Here is a 21,159-nt window from a genome sequence, read left to right on the forward strand (position 1 = left end):
TGTGCTATTTGCCTATGTGGTAGAAAAATTATAAATCAACCTCTCTGATAACACAGAGAGTCACTTAGAATAAAAGTCTGGACCTCTAAGTTTGGTGAGTAAAGAAAATCTCCAGCAATTTCAGCAAAGCGCTCCCATCACACTCTGGCACTCGGTACCAAGTCACCCTCAGCACACAGAGCAACCAGTTGATAAACCATAACTCCCAATTCCCAATAAGGACTTCTTAGTCCTGATTGGTCACAAAACATCAACAAACTAAGCTGAAACGTATAACAAACACAATTCTCCTGCTCCATTGGTTCACCATGGTAGCAAGGTAAAGTTAACCCATTTTGCGCAATTTACCGAACTCAGCCTCGGCTTCTAGACTCTAGACTTGAGATATGTATATAGATATTGATTATATGACATTCAATCACTATTAATGTTTGGGTGTTCCATTGATTAATGATTAATACATTGACGTATTGTCATTGAATCACTGCAAATTCATGGTTAACGTATGATTAGTATGATTAACATGATTACTTATACATTTTCAATTGCATAACATATTATATATTGTCTACTGCAACTATTTCATTAAGCTATAATTCTTTGTGCACCAGTTGGGGGGGCTTCGAGTCTCTTCCTGCAGGTGGTTTCTCCCCCCCTTTGCTCCACTGTCTGCCTCTCCAAGGTTCGAGCTTTCTTCAGGGTCTGTGGAACTAACTGCAGGCAGCTATCACGAAGCGAGGTCACACAGTATTCAAAACAATCTCTTCTTGCCTAAGGCCTAAGACATAACAGACCCAATATGCCTCCCCTCCCCGGCCTACCAATGTTCAATTTTACTTCCACACCTATTGAGATTAAACCTAAATCAATGTTACGTTCTATGCCTAACATCATGTGCACCTATTGCCATCAGCTCATTTCCGCCAAGTAAAGACAGAGATTAGCGCTTACAGCTGGACTGGAAACAACATTTTTGAGAAGCACTCAATGGCACATTTGCTTTGCGCCGCACTCCTGAGAAATTAAATTCTCCTAACAGTAGCAGAATGGGGGGCTTTCTGGCAAAGATGTGGAGAAGGGCTTAAATAAGTCATGCAGCACTATTTCAAAATGTATTCCTTAATAAGTGAATTAGAGCATGTGCTTGATTGCAGTACTATTTAGTGAACGCCAGTAATGGCTTTCCCTCTCACAAACACCAGCTGCTAGTGAAGACTAATATGCTTTTCATCTTCAAAATTAAAACTTGATATGATAAAATGACCCTTCAGATCTCACCCTACAAAATGTATCAATAGTATTGAACTGTAAGCCCGTTAATATAATTAGGCCTATATGAAATAACGAGAGCAGAAGTTCATGATTCGATGCAAGAGCTTTCAGTTTCTGACAACAATATAGCTGGCTTGTAACCAAAACGTAATTTATCTGAATAAATTAATATAAGTGGTGGCAGAAATGACAAGATGGTTTTTGGAAGATCACACAGACAATGACAATCACTTAAATTATGTGCAGCATAATGAAAACGTGGTATACACTTTGCTGATTAATATCAGATGTTAAACTCGATTTTCTCCTGGAAGGATTAAAAAGAGAAACATGCACAAAAATCCCTATTGACCGTTTGCCTAATGAAAAAGGAAAAAAGAGCAAACCATTACAAATCTTAAAGGGAAGCTGAAAGTAAATCACCCAGCAAGCCTCTGCAGAGGGATGCAGAGAAACAGCATGTACAGTAGTATTGTAGGTAAGCTGCTTTACATCTTGTTCTTGAGTTATAAATGTATTTCACCAAAATATTTTGACTTATACTGAAAAAATGCAGATATCCGATCAAGAAGAAACTGCATACTGCAATGAGCTAAACTCAGACTCAACTGAAGTCAGGAGCTGGGCTGATGCAAGAATAACGCAATCGTGCCTATTCACATCTGGTCATAGAAATCCTGTCATAATCCAATCATTTGTTCCCAAGGAGTGGAATATGAGCTGAAAATCCAATTTAAATTTCTTATTTGAGTCAGTATGTAACTCCTGTGGGCTTCTATGGCTCCAAACACTTGGAGGTTCAGTTCAGACGTAGCGTGGATTTGCAGCTGGGCGCACGAAGCTGAATTCGCTCCCTATTCACGATGTAAAATGGCAAGGGAGCCGACAAGAGGATGGACAGGGCAGGGTTTGAGTATGTGGCATTGGGTTAAATTGTAAGGGCTCAGAGGGGTCAGGGAGGCATTGTGGTGAAGCTCCTGGATCTGTGGGCATAGCACGAATGTGAAGGAAGGAATCTGCCTGAATAACTGAATAATTATAAATAACAATAAATAAAATAAATGACTTAATAGACAATGTAGGGCTGGGGATGTCAAGCCCACCACTCTGGACCACTCTGACCAGATGGGAGGAGCACATGTCAGTGTAGCTTGGATGATTGGGGCAGAGTATTGGGTCTTAAAGCCAAAGATTATGCTAAAGCCTCCCATGAGAGTCAGGCAAATAAAATCAGTGACATTTTGGGGATAAAGGCCAGTAAAGCGAGAGCTTCAATCTCAATCTTCCATAATAGTGCAATAATTCCACTTCCTGTTAAGTCACTTGCAGATTGACTCACTGGAAAATATTCCTACAAAAATCTCATAAATGTATTATTACAAATAGGAAATGACGTGGGTAGTTTAACATGGCTGATTATTCGCTAGTAAAGATAATCCCATGTAATGAGTAGTGACATTACATAACATATAAATACTTTAAGATAATTGTCTTTTCTGTCCTGCAAAAAGACCATTTCCAGTCTGTTTTATAGGTCAATCAATACAACATTTTGTGGATATCTTACATTTACCCCTTCCCGCGCTCAAACATCGTATCAAGAAGTCCAGTAGCAAGGTAATACATTTTGTATCATATGCCTGTGATGACTGTTACTTGATCGTCATGACTTCCTCCAATTGAAACGGTAGCTACTTCCCTTGGTGAAACCTTTAACCTTGATCTTCCTTCTGAGGAAATGACAGTGGAAGCCAAATGGAATGTTGGAGCAGCTGGTCCATGGATGAGTCTGACTCCTGAAAGCTGAAGCATGATGCGTGACACACGAGAAGTTTCAGCTCAGAGCTGGCATCCTCTCACACGATACGGGCTATTTCAAAGGGTGTGCTCCCTTCTCAAAACATTAGCTATAAAAATGATTTTCCTGTAGTATTTTGGCCTGTTACCTAACTGATGAACAATTTTGAGTTTTCGTAAGCAATCGACTTGTGGAATGAAAATTCACTTGCTGGCTAACTATTGCGAGCAACACCTTAAGTTTATAACTAGTGAGATTCAAAAAAGGACATGAGTCGCAAATTAGGTTGGGTCTGACAAGAAGTAGCTGATGATGTAACGGAAATAACTTAAATAATTTGTTGATTATGACTATCCGAAAGAGATACCACACGACTTCTATTCCCAAAGTCCTCTGAAGTATGAAACTTTTGATGCAAGCACATGCTATTCAGATTACTGCTACAGTACATATACTGTTATGAGTCATGGAGAACAGTGGAATGAATGACAATATATAAAATAAATAAATTGGTGAATAATGTTTCATACCAAGTTTGGTAAGAATTTGTCCACAACAATGACATGGGGATTCCCTCTACCGTTAGACATATGTCTCATGTGGCAAGCACAATCATGCTTAAACAATTTCTTTAAATATCTTAACTAAATATGTACAATAAAAAGAGGCGAAAATTATCTGCCCAACAAAAATTGTATTTTATAAATAGCATTAACTGAAATTACTCAAATTATTGTAAGGTTACTATAATAGCCGAATTGTTTAACCTCATTAGCATTATACAAGTTCCTCTGTTACTTGTTACTTCTTTGATTACCCATAATGCAGTAAGCGTGCCAGTGTTGTTACTGGGTGAAGGTGCAGAGGATGAAAACAGCACAATGATGTAACTCTCTGGCAACGTTAACTCTCTCAAGTCTTGAACCCTGAAGGGAATATGCTGTGAATGAATGGTTTCTACATGTGAGCATAAGCAAAGCAACTTGAAAGCATCGCCTGCATCTATTTGATCAAAAAACTAAGTTGCTTTTTTTCATTTTTCAGATTATTGCTTCAGGTTTCATAACTTCAGAAATAAATGTCAAAACAATCCTTTGTGGTATTCATTACCATTATTGCTAATATGGATAGTAGTGTACATGCACCACATATATATTACTTATTTTCTATAATGGATTTATTGTTTACATTATATTGGATTTATTTATATAGTACAATATACTGTAACTATTCAGAGTTGCTATATAAAAAACCTGGATGCCAGCTACGTCTTATTATTTAGCCAGTTAGCTTGAATGCAAATGCCACTCACATGGCTTCTCTCCCACACTACCTCTACAGTCTCCTTGAAACTCTGTATCTTGCCACACTGCCTGCTGTGTAGCTATTTCAGAACTTTGGTGATGGGTCCCACGTTTTATTTCTGATGTTCTATTGCCATCAGTGAAAATAGATATACAAAACATTGAAATTCATTAACTTAGATTTTTGGAGATTTACAAGTCAGGAAAAACGTGGAAGAGTTGCGTAAGACAACAGACAGTGACCTACGACACAAGCACATAAAACTTAAATGTTATGCAGTTTTACCCCCTATGAGGCACTAAAATTTTAATTGAAAAAATATGTGATAAGGAAGTACAAGAAAACTATGGAAATAAAGCATAATAAAGATATACAGTATCAATTTAGGATTCATTGAACTAATTACCACTAAACACTAAACTTCTTTTAAAATAAAGAAACTTCACTAAAAAGTAAAAAAAAAGAAATTACACTTCTTTTTCAGTCAGATTCTGTTTATCCTTGGATGCTACTCTGCTGCCATTTATAGCAGCAAGAATTCAGGATAGCACCAATCACATCCCGACAATTCAGGATAGCGCCAATCACATCCCAACAATTTAGGGTAAACCGACGGCAAGTTCAAAAAAAGTGCAAAAATATTTTAAACTGTCAAAAATAGTTTCATCATACATCCCACCATCTACCACGTCAAAGGTCTTTGACCTTTTTTTTTTTTGAGGTAATTTTTTTTTTCTTCTGACTTTTGAGTCACTGAGCAAAATCTGCCGGTTCTTTAGAATTCAGCCCTCTGTTAGCTGCAGTCGCATCAATGTCCGACTAATAACTAAAGCCTCCATTTTCCCCAGAAACTTAAAGCCTATATCAGAGATTTATTCTTGAGATGGGAAAATGTTCAGATTTTCTTTCTCTACTATCATGTCCCCATTTTTTCCCCTCTGTGATGTCTGTGAGCGGTAGCCTGCTTTTGAGCTGGCCAATCTATTACTACCTGCTGTCAGAATGTCAAACATCCCAAAAATATGTTAAATTCAGCTGTCACTACTGAGAGAGTAGTCGTGAGAAAGTAGTAGTGAGTGAGTAGTAGTGAGTGAGCAACTGAAGGATGAACTGAGTCATGTTTTGTGTAGCTTTGCTAGTTAAACAACACCCACTGTCACTTTCATCAGATCCATCTGTTTATTTTCATTTGTATTATTTTTGGAAGACATTGTGGCAGCACGGTGGCTCACTGGGTTGTTCTGTTGTCTGTAACATTGTAAAGTGTTCTGTTGCCCTCGCGAACGTTTTGCCCAGGGGCCCACACAACCCATAATCCGTCCCTGACTATATGCCGCATTAAAATACTTGTGGAAGCCATATTCTGTGCAAATTCCTATCACCGTAAACCTTGCCTTTGTCATTCTCTCTCTGCAGCCTGCAGAGCACCATGTGATCAGCACATTTACATCATTGATCTCTTAGCAATAGCTCCTTAGCATTGAAGTGATTTGCTGTGAGGCTGCATCTGTCCACACAAATTCATAGTGCATGAGTATTTCTTTGCCTACAGATACAGCAGGACCACCAGGAATTCTGCCAGTATTCCATCTATGGCCCTAACCTGAGAAACTGAATGTTTTGTAAAGTAAGTGTGTCTCTTTCCATCACTTATTGCACACAGAAAATGATCTTAAATCAGGGGTATGACGTCAGCCTGGGAATGAAAACTGTGCTGCTGAAGAAGACATGACGTATCTGTAAACTTGTAAAAACTTCTAACACATTTACCATTAATGTTAGTTCTCATATATGATGTAATATTTAGACTAACTATTTAGGCATAAAACCTCTTTATGTAGTTCCTGTTCAGGGGGCTCAGTGATGTGAAAAGGAAATAAAATCTCCACTCCATTGCACTCCGATGACCTGCTCTTGCAACATATTTCTGGATATTAATTGCTTAATTTATGTCAAACAAAATCAAGATGCTTGAAAAATGCATTTTGTACTCATTTGCATTTTTATGCAAAGCAAAATTTAAATTAAAAGGCACAGAGAACACAATTTTATATTTCAAAATGTAATATTAATATGTAAGCAATTTCATACTCCTTATATTAATAGGAAGCTGGAGGAACGATAACTGTTTTATAATGAAGTTACAGTTTATTAAACAAATAATGAAAAATCACTTATAGTGGATGGCTTAGTGGTGGAGAATTATTTTTTAAAGTCTGCACCTCGCTTTTCTTGGAGCTTCTTGGTCGCTGTGTCCATATCTCGGGATGATGCAGATCACTCATTGATTGGGTTACCCATTACTTATCATGTAGGCAGCTTGGGTGTGTTTTGGGAGGTGACGGTTAGAGAAAACTGCTATCAAGTGGTTTTATCTTCCAGAGAGTGGCAAACTTCCTTAATTCCTTTTCGGTTCACGTGATTAGAAGGGCTTTCGTTGAGTCACGTGGTATCAGTCTGGTCCTGCTTGTTCACCTGACCGTCTTCACACAGCCCGGAGAGGAAGACAGACCCCTGATATAGAGGGAACTTAAAATTAAACTGACCAGCAATGCAGTACATCCCGGTTATGAAAATGAAAGTGAATGGGTCATTTGGTGAGAAGGGGAAGAACCTTAACCTAATGCCATATTCCTTGCAGCATATAGGACCGTGGGAAACAGGGTTCAACTGAGCTTCAAAACTGGCCCTGGACACAGGTCCCCCCAGTCCAGCCCTTGTGGGATTTAACACTAGAAGTCACTGCAGGGACATTAACCTGGCCAAACGTTAAAATGTTTGTTCTGCTTTGTAGTACTTTTTCATACATACCTGAACACATCGACAGGGGTCAAGACAATAGCAAATTCTTACAGACACAGCTGAAGAAGAATTCCCGTTCTTCATACTACACTGTCATGATCGTTGAAGTCAGAATATGTCAATTTTGAACAAACTGAGTTTGACTTACGACATCTTTAGCTCCTGACACAGTAAGACTATTTACCTCCCGTGCCTCTGTTTCTCCTGCTTTGCCACAGCTGTCCTGTCAAGTAAACTCCCTCAGACTAAACAGTCTAAAAAGAGACTGTCTCCCTCCATACCAGCGCTGCCCCTCCAGTGGGACACGATATCCGTCAAGCTCGAGGCCAGATTACCCACATTACAGCTGATGCTCCAGGGACATAGACTAAGGGGTTTAGAAAAACCCACTCATCTCATTTACCGGCTTAGACAAGATTCCTTTATCGGATACTCTGATGTTTCCTGAAAAATTTTATACCACTATGGGGGAAAATCTCATGGGATTAACTCTTGTTTATCATAATCTCTGTGCCGTAGGTATAAATAATGAATCGCTTCACTTTCTTTCCTTTCCTACAGTATGTTGTCATCACAGGCACAGAGCAGCGATTTAATGATCCTTGTTCCTCTCTCCCTGCTTGTCACAATCAGCCGTCCTCGGAACGTCCTGTCACTCTCTCACCGCCGCTCCAGCTGCAGATCAGCCTGGTTCTAGCATCGTATCCCCCTGCGACCGCTGCCCATGGCTCAGAATTTCTAACCAGCAATTAGTTTGGATTTATCAGACTTCCTCCACTCTCATCAGCACTTGCAGAGCCCACGATTGGGACAATAACAGGAAACCCTCCCAGGAGGGTGAAGTCAGACTCACCCTGGGCAGCTTTACAAGTCTTGACTCTATTGGTCTGAGCTTACACAGGTTCACAGCTGTACGTTCTGCCCTGCGTTCCTCACGCACACACCGGCGCACGGACCGACCTAAAACGGTACTGCTTCTTGGGTTGCTGAGGACTGAAACAAGGGAGGTGACCCAAAGAAAATCACCTTCAGGTAAGAAATGATCATTCTCATGCTTAAGTGATTGACTTGTGGATTTATAATGTTGTATAATGATTGTTTTTTTTAAAGCTTTATTTTCTTATAAAGTTATCAAGTTAAAAATGCTATATGATGAACAATTAGGACAATATGGTATTACAGGAATAATTGAACTGTATTTGCTTAAAGTTTATTTAGATTTTCACATAAACTTTGGCTAAATAACAGTGTCGTTTGAGGTGAGTCCAGATCATGTCCCAGTTTTAGGCTGTAGTATGATGTAAATGTCCATAGAGTTTGAAGGGAGGCACAGAGAGGGACCTCAAACCCCAGGCCATCTATCACACAGTATCGTGGGTTAAATAAATGTGACAGGTGACACAAAAGTACCCTGAGCTTGAACAGCAAGCGACGGTGTGACTTAGAGTCTGCCCTACTAGACCGTATCATCCTCAAACAAGAATGGACCCAAACCCCCAGCCTGTCATGGAATGTAAATGCAGGGAGCCTTATAGATCATTTATCCATTTGTTTGGACAGATTATGTTCTCTCAGTTGTTTATTTTTGGATAGTTCTTATTTTTCATGCAGTTTTTTTGTTTGCCTTTTAAAGCCACAGTCATCCAGAAATGATCCTTTATGAATTAGATACTCTCCGCAACATGTAAAATTAAGCAAGTAGGATTCACGGGATAAATTATGTGTTAAAATCTGGGTGGTGGCCTCATTTTAATCCGGAGAAGTAGATAATTTAGTCTGACATTTTTTTATATTTGATAAATTCCCCCTTTACTGCCAGAAACAATTTTGATGATGCAGTATAAACTTTTGGAGTTTGTATTAAAAGGCACCAAAGAGAAAAGGAGCTGTAATGTCTCTCAAACAGCCGATCACTCTAGTACAATACAGAGCTTTTTTGATGTTCCTTAAGCTGCTGAATACGACACAGAACTAGTAATTCCACTATTTATTGTACATAATATATGTATTTTGGTCCCACTTTACAATTAGGCTACTCTTATAAAGGGATTATGAATGGTTTATAAGCAGGGTATTAATTAGGTTACTTTGTAAATCATTACTAGACAATTATAAACAAGTTTTCTTCTTACTAATGAGTTAGTACCATTTTTAAGTGGCAAAGGGTAGCCTTATTGTAAAGTGTTACCTGTATTTTTAATGATTTATTTATTTATTTATATGTTTGTTATTGTATATAATGAAAGAATAAAGTTTTCATTTATATCTACCCTACCTTAGATCGAATAGTAAATGCTACAGGTTGAGAAACAATATCTTTGGTGTTGAAAAGCCCATAACCAAATAAACTACACCATGATAATAGTCGCAGGCACAGAGCACTGAATCGCAAATTCTGTGTTATAATAAGTAATTGAGATACTACTGGAAATATGCACGAGATGTTTGTTCATTTCTTTCGAACCACGTCACAAATTACATTTTCATAGAGTTGTATTCTGCTTGGAACTGAGATAAAAGGCTTTCGTTCATAAACCCAAGCTGCTTAGTTACAAAAATAATACTGGGATTTATTTGATCTGTTTAATCCAAACCATATTTGTGGAGCATGTTGCTTGCGTAGATGTTTAGCTAACTTTCGATCCTTAAAAGTGTATCTCTGCCAGCCGTGTCTATCGAGGCTCTGGATGTGACACTACAGTCTCACAATCCCGAAATATGGCCCCCACTTTCAGCGGACGGCAGCCTCACATCTCTCTCCAGCTTTTTATTCAAAAGCATCAACTCCCAGTAGGAAAAGTGGGAAACTGCTGAAAAAGAAAAGAGTATTTGCTTTGAGGACAGAAGCTGTGATACATTGTATCTTCAACATTGTTCAGGTTTATAGGTCTGATTTGGGTAGAGTAATGAAGCCCCCCCATCAAGTGAATGCAAAGAGACACGCTTATTGAAAACTGCAGGTTTTTTACTTTGAAAGCTTGTTTATTGTCCTTAGTTGGGTAGATAAGATGTTATTTTTACAAGATGGATTCCTTCCTTCTTGTGGCAGAAGGCAGAATGGTGTGTGAGATTCAATGGTAGGAAGGGTGTGTTACAACAGACAAATTAGCATAATGGCAACCTTGCAGGAGTATTTCCCAGTAGTATTGTGCTTCCACTTCCTTTGGCTGATAAGGTGCCCCCTTTAAACATCATGCTATATGGGTGAAAATTAACAGAAGTTATTTTGAATGTATAATGCTGACGCTGTAGCCGAGTGTGCTGTACTGGCTCAGTGGTTTGCATTGTGGCCTCCGAACTTCATGGTTGGGGTATAATTGAGTAGTATCCACAGAGACAAACTTTTTTTGAGAGAGCAGGGTCGGACAGTCCCAGGAACAAAGAGCTAAGGGCCTTGCTAATGGGCCTGATGCCAAAATCACTCTGCTGACCCTGGGAATTGAACCAGCAACCATCCAATAACAGAAACAGCATCCTAACCCACTGACTGGCCCCCACGTGTACTGTGAATCTGCTTTGGGTTAGGTGACCTGAGCACCATGACCCCCCTGGGTTTCTCTCACAAACTAATACTGGTCCCATGTATGGGGCTTATACAGTCTCTCTGTGTTCATGTGGGTTTTCCTGGTAATTCAGGTTCCTTTCACAGTCCAAAGATGTTTAGTATGATTGAAACGTTGTCTCTAATTTGCACTTGTGTGCATAAATGCTGTGTGATGGACTGGCATCCTATTTCGGGTCTACCTTGTCCTGCACCTTAATGATTATGTATACCAGCAACCAGACTGACCGAAATAAGCAGTCGGAAGATGGATGGATGGATGGATGGATGGGTGGGTGGGTGGTTTTGCATAACAAGTCATATACACTGCCTGGTCAAAAAAAAAAAGTCGCACACTTTAATATTTCATTGGACCACCTTTAGTTTTGATTATGGTCCACATTCATCACTGTAGTGTTTCCACGTGCTTGTGCAACATCTCAACAAATCTCTTCATCCAGATTTGCATTCATGTCTCATCGAGATCTTTTATTGGTGATAGGTGAGTTGAACCACTCTGTAAAATTTTCTTCAGCACATCTCAAAGACTTTCAATGAGGATAAGGTGAAGACTTTGTGGTGGTTAATTCATTTGTGAAAATGATTCGTCACGCTCCCTGAACCACTCTTTTGACAATTCGAGCCCAATGAATCTTGGCATTATCATCCTGGAATATGCCCATGCCATTACGAAAGAAATAAATCGATTGATTGGATAACCTGGCCATTCAGTAGAATCAGGTACTCAACTGAATTCACTTTATTGCTGCATAACGTTGATCTGTAATAATCGTTGATCTGTTCTTGCGGACTATGAGAAATCCAATAAAAATAAAGTAAAATGATCGATCAGAGGTCAATCGCAATGTGTAAAGGTTGCACCACATAATATCTATCTACCTTATGATCAAAATTATATCAGAATATATCAGAAATGACTGTAATAAAACTGCAGTTAAATGTGGAGCTTTTCAGCTCACGGTGAAAGCCAATTATTACTAATAATACTGAACAGAGTGATAAGTAGGCTGGCCTGTTGGGGGCAGTACTGCTCAATTGTGGGAGAATTACTTAAATTATTTTCCATGATTCCACCTTCCGTTGGTCAGTGGAGGCCGTATTTGAAGGCTCTGACCTGATCCAAAGTGGGCCAGCTGCCAGCGTTAACAGTATGTTGAAACGGCATGCATTCTCCACCCCCACCCATAAAACAACAGACTAGTCAAAATATAATACGGTTGTTTTGTTAGCTCTGAAAGGGGCATTAAAGGCATTTAAATGAGAACCTTAGGACTGAAGGCTTCTAAAACTGGGAGGTGATATGTACACTGTACACAGGCTACTATCCCACAGCTACTCTCCATTCCTGTAATTGGGGAAACTGGAGAAGCTGTCCTGGGCCCAGGCCCGGGGGGGTCCCAGGATAGGGTCCAGGTACGAGGAGACGCGTAGGCGTGATGCCCAGGGATGGAACTTTTGATGGAATTTTTGTTCCTAGCCTATTGGGCTAGTTCAGTGAAACACGCAGTCCAGCATGTCATTTTTTTTATTAGCTAGCAAGCTAGTGCTGACTTCTTTGTCTAAATGAATCACTTCAGCTGCGTGAGTGAGCTGATTTCGAGCCCTGGATATATCTCAGACTGCGCTGAAATAGCCCTGTTCTCCCCGTGTTCTAATATTTTAAGGTCTGGCCGACCACAGAGAGAGTGTTTATTTTAGACCCCACCCACAATGATGCTTCTGCTGGGTGTGGGAATTCCTGATGGTTCCACGTCCGCTTCACCCCACAGAAACCTTCACACCACATGGGACCATCTGCCCGGGGCCTGATAATGCTGCCAATGTCATGGCTGCTGCTCTCTGGACTGACACTCAGCCTGGCCTCTCCTGGTGCCAAGAGTGAGCCCTCCTCCCTGTCACTGCAGAGACATAAGCGACATTGGGAGTGGAAGTCTTTCTATGTGCTGGAGGAAAGAGACCCCCCGCACCGCGTTATGAAGGTAAACACCACCATCAGCTGGATATATTTATCCATTATAATTGTTTACTGCGTAAAAAACAAACAGAGTATATTTTAAATGCTATATTTGACATTCATCCTTCAATAACCACCAATAAACTGTTTCACCATTTTATACTACCCACATAACATTTACTACCAATATAATATTTAGGTACCAGTAAAATCATATGCAAGGCAATAAATGCTCTTCAACTATTATACTATTATACCATTTTTATGGGCAATAATTCTTTTGGCACTATAAAAATTTAACTTTTTTTTCAGCTACATTCAAATAAATCTAATATCCACACAATATATAAAATTGAAGGAGATGGTGCGGGCAGAATCTTTACGGTTGATGCATCTGGAGATGTATACGCCCAGGAGAAGCTTGATCGTGAGAAGAAAAGTTCGTATAGACTCAAAGCCAGACTTATTGATACCAGAACCAATCGGCAAGTGGATAATGAGGAAGAATTTGAAATCAATGTCTCCGACTTAAATGACAACAATCCAGTGTTTCTACAAGACTTCAAAGGATCAGTTGTGGAGAGATCTCCAAAAGGTAAAGGAGACTTTGAAAGCTCGTCTCACACCATTGGTGTTCTGTATAATTCAATGAATTACATACTGAAATTTAGAGATTAGAGAACCAGATCCTTTTTTTGTACAGGAACCCTGGTGATGACAGTGACTGCTACTGATTACGATGACCCGACAACTCCAAATGGAAAGCTTGAATATAAGTTATTAAATGGAACGGATTTATTTACCATTGACCAAAGAGGTGAGACATGAACCAGATCTAAATCTTCTTATGTACTGCTAATATGAATAATTAATTTAACATAATTATTTTAATAATGATGTAAGAGGTAAAAACCACATTCTCCGTGGTACACATATCATTTTATCATTGGGAATTCTTTTTTTTCCCTCAGAGTCAGTAGATTTAGACAAAACGAAAACGACATAAATAGATATTTAATAAAATGAGACTATCTTCATGCAGAAATAATGTACTAAAATCAGTCATTTGGGATGAAAAAGTTGTAGGTATATGAATATAGTAAAGTGTAAAGTTTTGTCTGTAGTTTCCGTTTCAAGAGATTTTATTCAGATTACCGTTAAATATGATTCATACTTTCCATGGAGTATCACTCAAGTTAATTGGCTAATCCCTCAGGAAAGTGATTAAAGTGATTTTGTCCACTTTAGGTGACATTAGAACCACAGTTGGCGACCTAGACCGTGAAAAGCAGAGCATGCACAAGATTTCTGTTCAAGCCAAAGACATGCCCGGCATTTCCTCTGGAAACATTAACACCACCACGGTGACAATCAACGTGCTCGATATCAATGACAACATGGCGGTCTTCAAGAAAAGTAAGACCAGAAATAACCCAAGAATTTGCGTTATCTTACTTTTTCAAACTAAGAAATTATTTGCATTCTGGTATTATTTAAAGTGTATTTGGAAGTTGATATTTATTCTGGAATTATCTCTCAACAGAAAAATATCAACCAACAGAAAAATATTCATTTAACGTCAAAGAAGATGCAAAGCAAAATTCCAAAATTGGAATCATGGAACTAGAAGACAAAGATGAGGAGCAGAATAAAGACCCAGTCTTCTCCGTTCTTGAATTCCCTCGGGTGTTTATGGTAGTTAAAAACCACATGAAAGACGGAGTCCTCACTTTGATGCAGGTCTGCGTGCTTATGAAATATATATGTCCTGAACAACACCAGTATCGTTGACGAAGTAATTCAAAGCTCACTGTTTAATGTCCGTATTTCCACAGGAACTTGATTATGAAACAAAAGATAAATACACCTTCGTAATAGAAGTAAAAGAAAGTAGCCTCAAAGAACCAGCTGACAACCAAGATGAGAAACTCCTTCGCAGGGCTGATGTCACTATCAATGTGATCGACGTTGATGAGCCGCCGCTGTTCTCCAAGCAAATCTACAACTTCAGCATCGTGGAACACAGTCCCATCAAAACCCCGGTCGGAAAGGTTTCAGCCACAGACCCCGATAAAGCCAAATTCGCCATACGGTATGTTCTCTATGCGGGTTTTAATTTATGCAATATTCTGACCATAATTATTTCTACTACTGGTTTTTTTGAGAAGCATATTTCCAAGTTTTCTTATAGCACCGATTTGGTTGTAGCACTTTCTTGTGATTTCAAAGTTCGGCAGCTAAGTTTAGTTTCTTATACTGACCGCTCAAATGCAATTACAGCTAGCTTAGCAGCGGGATTTTTTCGACTAGTTACCTCTGCCTTTTATAGGCACCTGGCCAAAATTCAAAATTCTTCAGGGTTTTTATAACTGAATTGTGTTATTACGTGTACCTGTTGCCTACTTTTTTGTGAGTTCATGGCGTTTCTTTGACCAGCAATAATTGATAGTTTCCTATAGCAGGAAAACAAGGGAAAACACCATGAAATTACATAACATGTAATGTATGAGACAATATGTACATATGACATACATACATTCTATTTTGTTTATTAAAATGTGTAACTTTCTCATTAGTCAAAGACATATAGAAGTGCATTGCAAATTGGGACACACCTTTAAAAGTTAATTGATTTAATGCCACAGCAGAATGTTTTCAATATGCACTAAGATAAACTGAATTTTAAAAATCAATTGTTATATCATAACCCATTTTCCTGCAGATATCACATAGATGACCCAAACTGTCCTATTGCCATCGATCCTACCACTGGTACAATGACGGTCGCAAAAGACCTGGACAGAGAGCTTGTTGATCGACTGGAGTTCACTATTACTGCTGTGGAGGCAAATCCAAGAGGTGGTACTCCAAATATTTCCCCTGTCAGGTTGTGTCTGGGCGTCTGACACGTGTCAGCTATGGTATATCAGAACAAGGATATGACTAATTTTTCTGTGTGCAGGGATAAACTTTATTGCCAACAGTATACAAGGTATTATGGCAAACAATTTAAATAAGCAAAGGGTAACACTGACTTTGCCTTATTTTTAATTATTAAATTATTATTAATTGTTGTGCTAATGGTCAGGAACTCCACGAAGTAATCTTTGTCAATATATACTCCGAGACTTGTTTAGAACACACCCCGTTACCAACACAGCGGGAAGCATAACAACACACATCTTGTTGCTTTTCAACAGGACTTAAATCCCACGCACTGGTAAACCTTCTTGTGCTGGATGTCAATGACAATGACCCAGTGCTAACGGCGGAAGGGATGATTTTTGCATGTGAGGCTGACCAACCCGGAACGGTAAGTTTTTATTAACAATATTTGTGATATTTAAGGAAATCTAAGAGCCTGGCAGCAGTGATCGATTATTTTCTGTTTTCCTCTCTCGTAGATTATAGGAAGAGTGAAAGCAACAGACAGAGACAAACATATGGAAATATTCACTATCCGGTTAGCAAAACCAAGTTACAACTTCACACTCACCGATAACAGGGGTATGTTCACAGTCTCACCATGTAAAGTTATGGTAACCCCATTACTTTTTAATATGTGACCTTTACAAAAATGGCATTAATATCTCATGCAAACAAGTGTTTGTTTTCCATATTAAATGAGGATAAGGTTCATGGAATAGGGTATGTACAGGCATGAAAGGCATGAAATACTTCAATTTGTTGGTTTTAAGTTTTGGGCACATTCCTTAACCATATGATGAATTTTGATTTCCAACCAAAATCTGCACCAGTGGTAGGCAATCTTATCCAGAAAGGGCCATTTTGTTTGCTGGTTTTCACTGCAACTCCCTAATTAGATTGCTAATTAGAGGACTGATTGGCTGAAGAGTCCTCACACCTGGGTTTGAACAGCTGACCTAATTGTTATCCCAAAAACCTGCATACACACCGGCCCTTTGTGGATTGCCTACCCCTGATCAAGACTATAAGCTATAGTCCAACCAAAATGAACCGTAGCGTCTTACAATATGACAATGCTGACCCATTCATATACATGTTTTTGCTGCGACAGTTGATTGGATTGTTATTTTACAAATTCCCATTAAGGCCCAATGGTAATGTCACTCAGCCAGCCATGGGATTTGAACCGACAACCTTCCGCTCACAGTGTCCCTAAACTACCGATGATGAAACAGTCGCTCACTCATTCTGCGCTCTGCTTCCCTGCCACCCAGACAACACTGCTAACATCACTGTGCGTCATGGAGACTTCAACCAGAATGACCCGCTGTACGATCTGGTGGTGGCGGTGGAGGACAGAGGCCACCCGACCAGCCGTACCAGCACCACCACCATCACGATCCCTGTGTGTAGCTGCGACTCCAACAGGAAGAACTACTACTGCAAAGCGGCTCCCAACGCGGACAACGCCAGCTTCCACGCGATCATCGCCATCATCCTCTGCATTCTCACTATTCTCGGTAAACTTTTGTCTCGTTCCTTCTCATTTTCTATTTCATTTTTCTTTCTTGTCACATTTTTTCCCCGTCTTCAACCCTGTCTGTGTGTCGGTGCTTAAATCTTCCTCCTCTAAAATCCCAATCAGCTGATACATGGCAGTAGATACAAACAGGGTAATGATATGTGGCAAGACACTGGAATAGCAGGCGGGGTGCTGGCGGAGAACACAGACTTGAGAGCTGCTGGTTCAAATCTCAGGATGGGATGTGCTTTTGTACCCATGAACAATCTCATTATTCTGAACTGCATAAGGAAAATATCCCAATGTGTACGGTAAATGGATAGAACCTGACGTGTCACCTACAGAAAGAAATGTTAATTGGCAACAGGAGACCGATTTTTATATCCAGTTATACGATGTATTATCTTTACATAGTTTGTGTCACTATGATCGGCGTCCCCTGCCTTTTGGCCTGTGCTTACTGGGATGGGTTCCAGGTGCACCACAACACTGTACAGAAAAAACAGCTACGCAAAATGGATGAATGGAATACTGATACGAATATGATGTATAAACAACACAGATTTTCTTTTGGTTTCTGTTTGTTTTTTAATATTATGCCCCCCACCCAATTTTATGTAGAGTGTTCAAGGACCCCTATAGTTCTGGTATCTGCCAGGGTATCCGTGCCCCTTCGATGCCCCCCAGTGTTTGAGAAACAAAAATGTTACATATTGGGGTCACAAAGGTGGAACCAGTGAGTAACGTCAATAATGTCTCAGAAAAACTGGCTACATTTTTAAACCAAACATGGACTTTATTTTCGTGCAATATTTCATTATATTAATTGTTCCTTGATTTCTATACGTTATTTTTTTAAATATAGTAATTTCACACATTCCACATTTTAATTTTATTATATTTTGAAAAATTCATTTTTTCCCCAAATCAAACCAAGAACCAGATAAGATGATGGAAACTATATAAATATATAAATTATATTTATATACATTTATATATACATATAAATGTAATGTTTTTCATTCTTGATCTCCAGAAACAAATCATTTAATTCATTCAAACTGATTGAGGAAAGTAAAGCTGGAATAAAAGGTTTCTCCCTTTTTGCCACAGTGATTGTGATCCTCTTCGTCATGAGAAAACGCTGTCAGAAAGAAACCGTGGTGATCCTGGGCAAGAACGGGGAGATGCACGAGCAGCTGGTGTCCTACGACGAGGAAGGCGGCGGCGAGATGGACACCAACGGCTACGACGTCTCCATCTTGAATTCGGCGCGGAGCGACGGCGCCGCGTTGCCTCCGCCTCCCGGCGTGTACGCCGCCGTCAATAAACCGCCGGCGGTCAGGAGAGACATGGCCACGATGATCGAGGTAAAGAAGGACGAGGCAGACCACGAACGGGATGGCGGGCCCTACGACACCCTCCATATTTACGGGTACGAGGGGCCCGAGTCACTGTTCGGGAGCCTCAGCTCGCTGGAGAGCTGCTCTGACGACGGCAGCCTGGACTACGACGTCCTCAATGACTGGGGTCCACGCTTCAAGACACTGGCCGAGCTGTACGGAATAGAACCTTCTGAAAATCAATACGCGTACTGATTACAGCAGTTACTGTGAGGCTTTTTTTTTTCTTTTTTTTAAGAAAAAGTCATTTCTAATCAGTTTTCAGTCAAAGAAAAAAAGCTTCACCGCACCTTCCTGGATAAAATGCAGAATGACAGCAAAATCACTATGGGTCTCCCTGTCAACAATGTGCCGAGTTTAAATGATGTACTTATCTCTGTCATTTACTCCCGTAACTTGTGTTTTTAAATTTAATTTTCAGTATTCTCTTTGATTTAATGATTTCTAGAATTGTTCAATGGAGTTCGTCCTGAATTCTCACTGCCAGTAAAATAAGCAAGATATGGGATATATCAGTCGTTAGTTGTAAAAAAACCCTTTTGATTTTTCATGAATTTATGGGGGGGGGGGGAACAGAAAAAATGTGAATCTTGTGTGGATTTAACAAACTTTTAAATCTTGTTTTTTATTTATACCACTAAATGGTGACAAAATTATACACACACAATCAAATGTAATTAAAAAGGAGGGCCGCATTTCCAGCGAATGAAAAATATACAGAAATTTGCATGCATTCATGTTGCCTCCACCCTCATATTAAGTTATTCTCAGTGGCCATTTGCTTGTCTGGCGTTTGTCATGAGCGGGTTGACCACAGCTTTGTCAGGAAGCGCATACAATAGCCATGGGAGCTCAACCGGAAGCATTGAGCACAGTGGAGTTGAAAGATTTGCGGTCAATTCCAGCTTTCTTTGAAAAAGCTCATCAACACTTTGGTTCTGAAGGACAAAAAAAATTGTCTCTGAGGACCATCAAACAAGATTTTAATAACTGTCACAGGAAGCATTGACGAAAAGAAAAGGTCTGCTGAGGACAGAAATACAGTCTGAATAACTTTAACCTTTACTCCGAGTGTTGAGATCCAGCAAAACATCGTGTTATACACAAAGTGAATGGAATAAGTCATTTAGCAATAGTGGTGTGCAGCATTTTGTTTATATATCGTCTACATTTTGGGGGGGGAAAAAAAATTGTCTTTGATCTATATATTTTCTTTTATTCTTTTGGCTTTATTTTCTTGTTAGTTTTATTTTATTTTATATTGTACTCTTTCACTATTTGGCGGTGTAAGCCATAGATACAATTTGTGGAAGCTTTGCCATTCTGGTTGTATACAGCGAGGCCCCGGGTCCCATCCTCTCCAGCACGGAGTCTGATCCGAAAAACACAAACAAAACACTGGAATCAGCTTCCTGCATATATGTGTGAGGAAGCCTGCTTCCTGCCCTGTTATCTTTCGAGTCTAACACATTGTAGCTATTTTCCTGTTTTCTCCCTGGGAAAAAATTAAAAGGCAGTATGATAAAGTGTAACGCAAAAAAAATTCAACCATCAGCCTCTTGTTGTTATAAATATAAATGTAACAAATATGTTTAATATAAATATTTAAGCCCAACCAAGTTAAAATTGAATAGGTTGTTCGGTTTAAAATCTTAATCGAAGCTGAGTTTGCAGTGTTTCATTGATCAAATAAATGTGTTGCGTAATGACGTAATTCTGTGACTGATAGAAAGAATTTGGTGTGTTCCTGTTACTGTGATGCAAATGCAGTGTTAAGTCTCTAGTGCATATAAATAAACACATCACACTCAGGCCGATCCTTAAATGATGGATTTGGGCAATTCATGTACCTTATGTCTTAAATGAAAATTACTGATAGCCTCTGAAAGTATTGCCACCGCTTACAACCACAGCAGCCCCAGTGAATTATGGGTGTCGCTCATCCAGGAAATGGTGCATACTGAAGATTATCAGCCTCCTCACTGCAAGTAGACACCGTGCCTGTATATCTGCTGTATGTAATTATGCATCTTTTCAGAATACTTGACTGCACGTATGTGTTCTCAAATATTTCCTCTGAGTCTCACCAAGAGAACTTCACCACCCGGTGTGTTGTGCGTGCTTATGTAAGGAAGTGTCCCTTTCGTGTGATCCTCATGAAGTTTGTGTAAATTGGAAGAACCGCTTCCAAAATCACTGTGTTTCACTGCTTTGTAAGAGCGAGAAATGTGTGCCTTCTGTTAAAATTACACCATAAATATTTTTTGTAAAGTTTGCATTGTGTAAAACTACTTAATTTTTAACTGTAACTTTATATGAATATAGTATCATTTCTAAATAAAATTTACAGCTAAGTGAAAAGTTGCCGGTTGAGTTTCTTATCGTCCCTTAATGAAATAACAGATAGATTTCAGAAGACTGTGGACAGGATGTCTGTCTATCAAAGTGGTCAGACACTCCATGCGCAATCTAGAAACGACAGTTTACTGAACTGCATGCCTTTGGACTGAGACAGGAAAACCAGAATGAAACCCACAAAACAGAGAGAGAACACACAAGTTCCACACTCACAGAGAAAGGGCGAGATTCAAATCCACAACCCGGGAGGTATGA

The 21,159-nt window shown here is 39.5% G+C and overlaps 1 protein-coding gene across 1 annotated transcript; it reads left to right on the plus strand.

Moving 5' to 3' along the window:
* Nucleotides 1-7,858: 7,858 nt before the first annotated feature.
* On the plus strand, nt 7,859-20,907 carry cdh5 (cadherin 5). The gene is made up of 12 exons (XM_023790846.2): nt 7,859-8,209; nt 12,509-12,718; nt 13,006-13,288; nt 13,397-13,510; nt 13,942-14,109; nt 14,237-14,433; nt 14,529-14,785; nt 15,416-15,552; nt 15,894-16,006; nt 16,098-16,200; nt 16,896-17,141; nt 18,257-20,907. The coding sequence occupies exons 2-12, from the start codon at nt 12,524-12,526 to the stop codon at nt 18,739-18,741; spliced, it is 2,298 nt and encodes a 765-aa protein (XP_023646614.1). The 5' UTR covers nt 7,859-8,209; nt 12,509-12,523; the 3' UTR covers nt 18,742-20,907.
* Nucleotides 20,908-21,159: the final 252 nt, after the last annotated feature.

The sequence above is a fragment of the Paramormyrops kingsleyae genome, chromosome 11 (genome assembly GCF_048594095.1).
Source record: "Paramormyrops kingsleyae isolate MSU_618 chromosome 11, PKINGS_0.4, whole genome shotgun sequence".
NCBI lineage: Eukaryota > Metazoa > Chordata > Actinopteri > Osteoglossiformes > Mormyridae > Paramormyrops > Paramormyrops kingsleyae.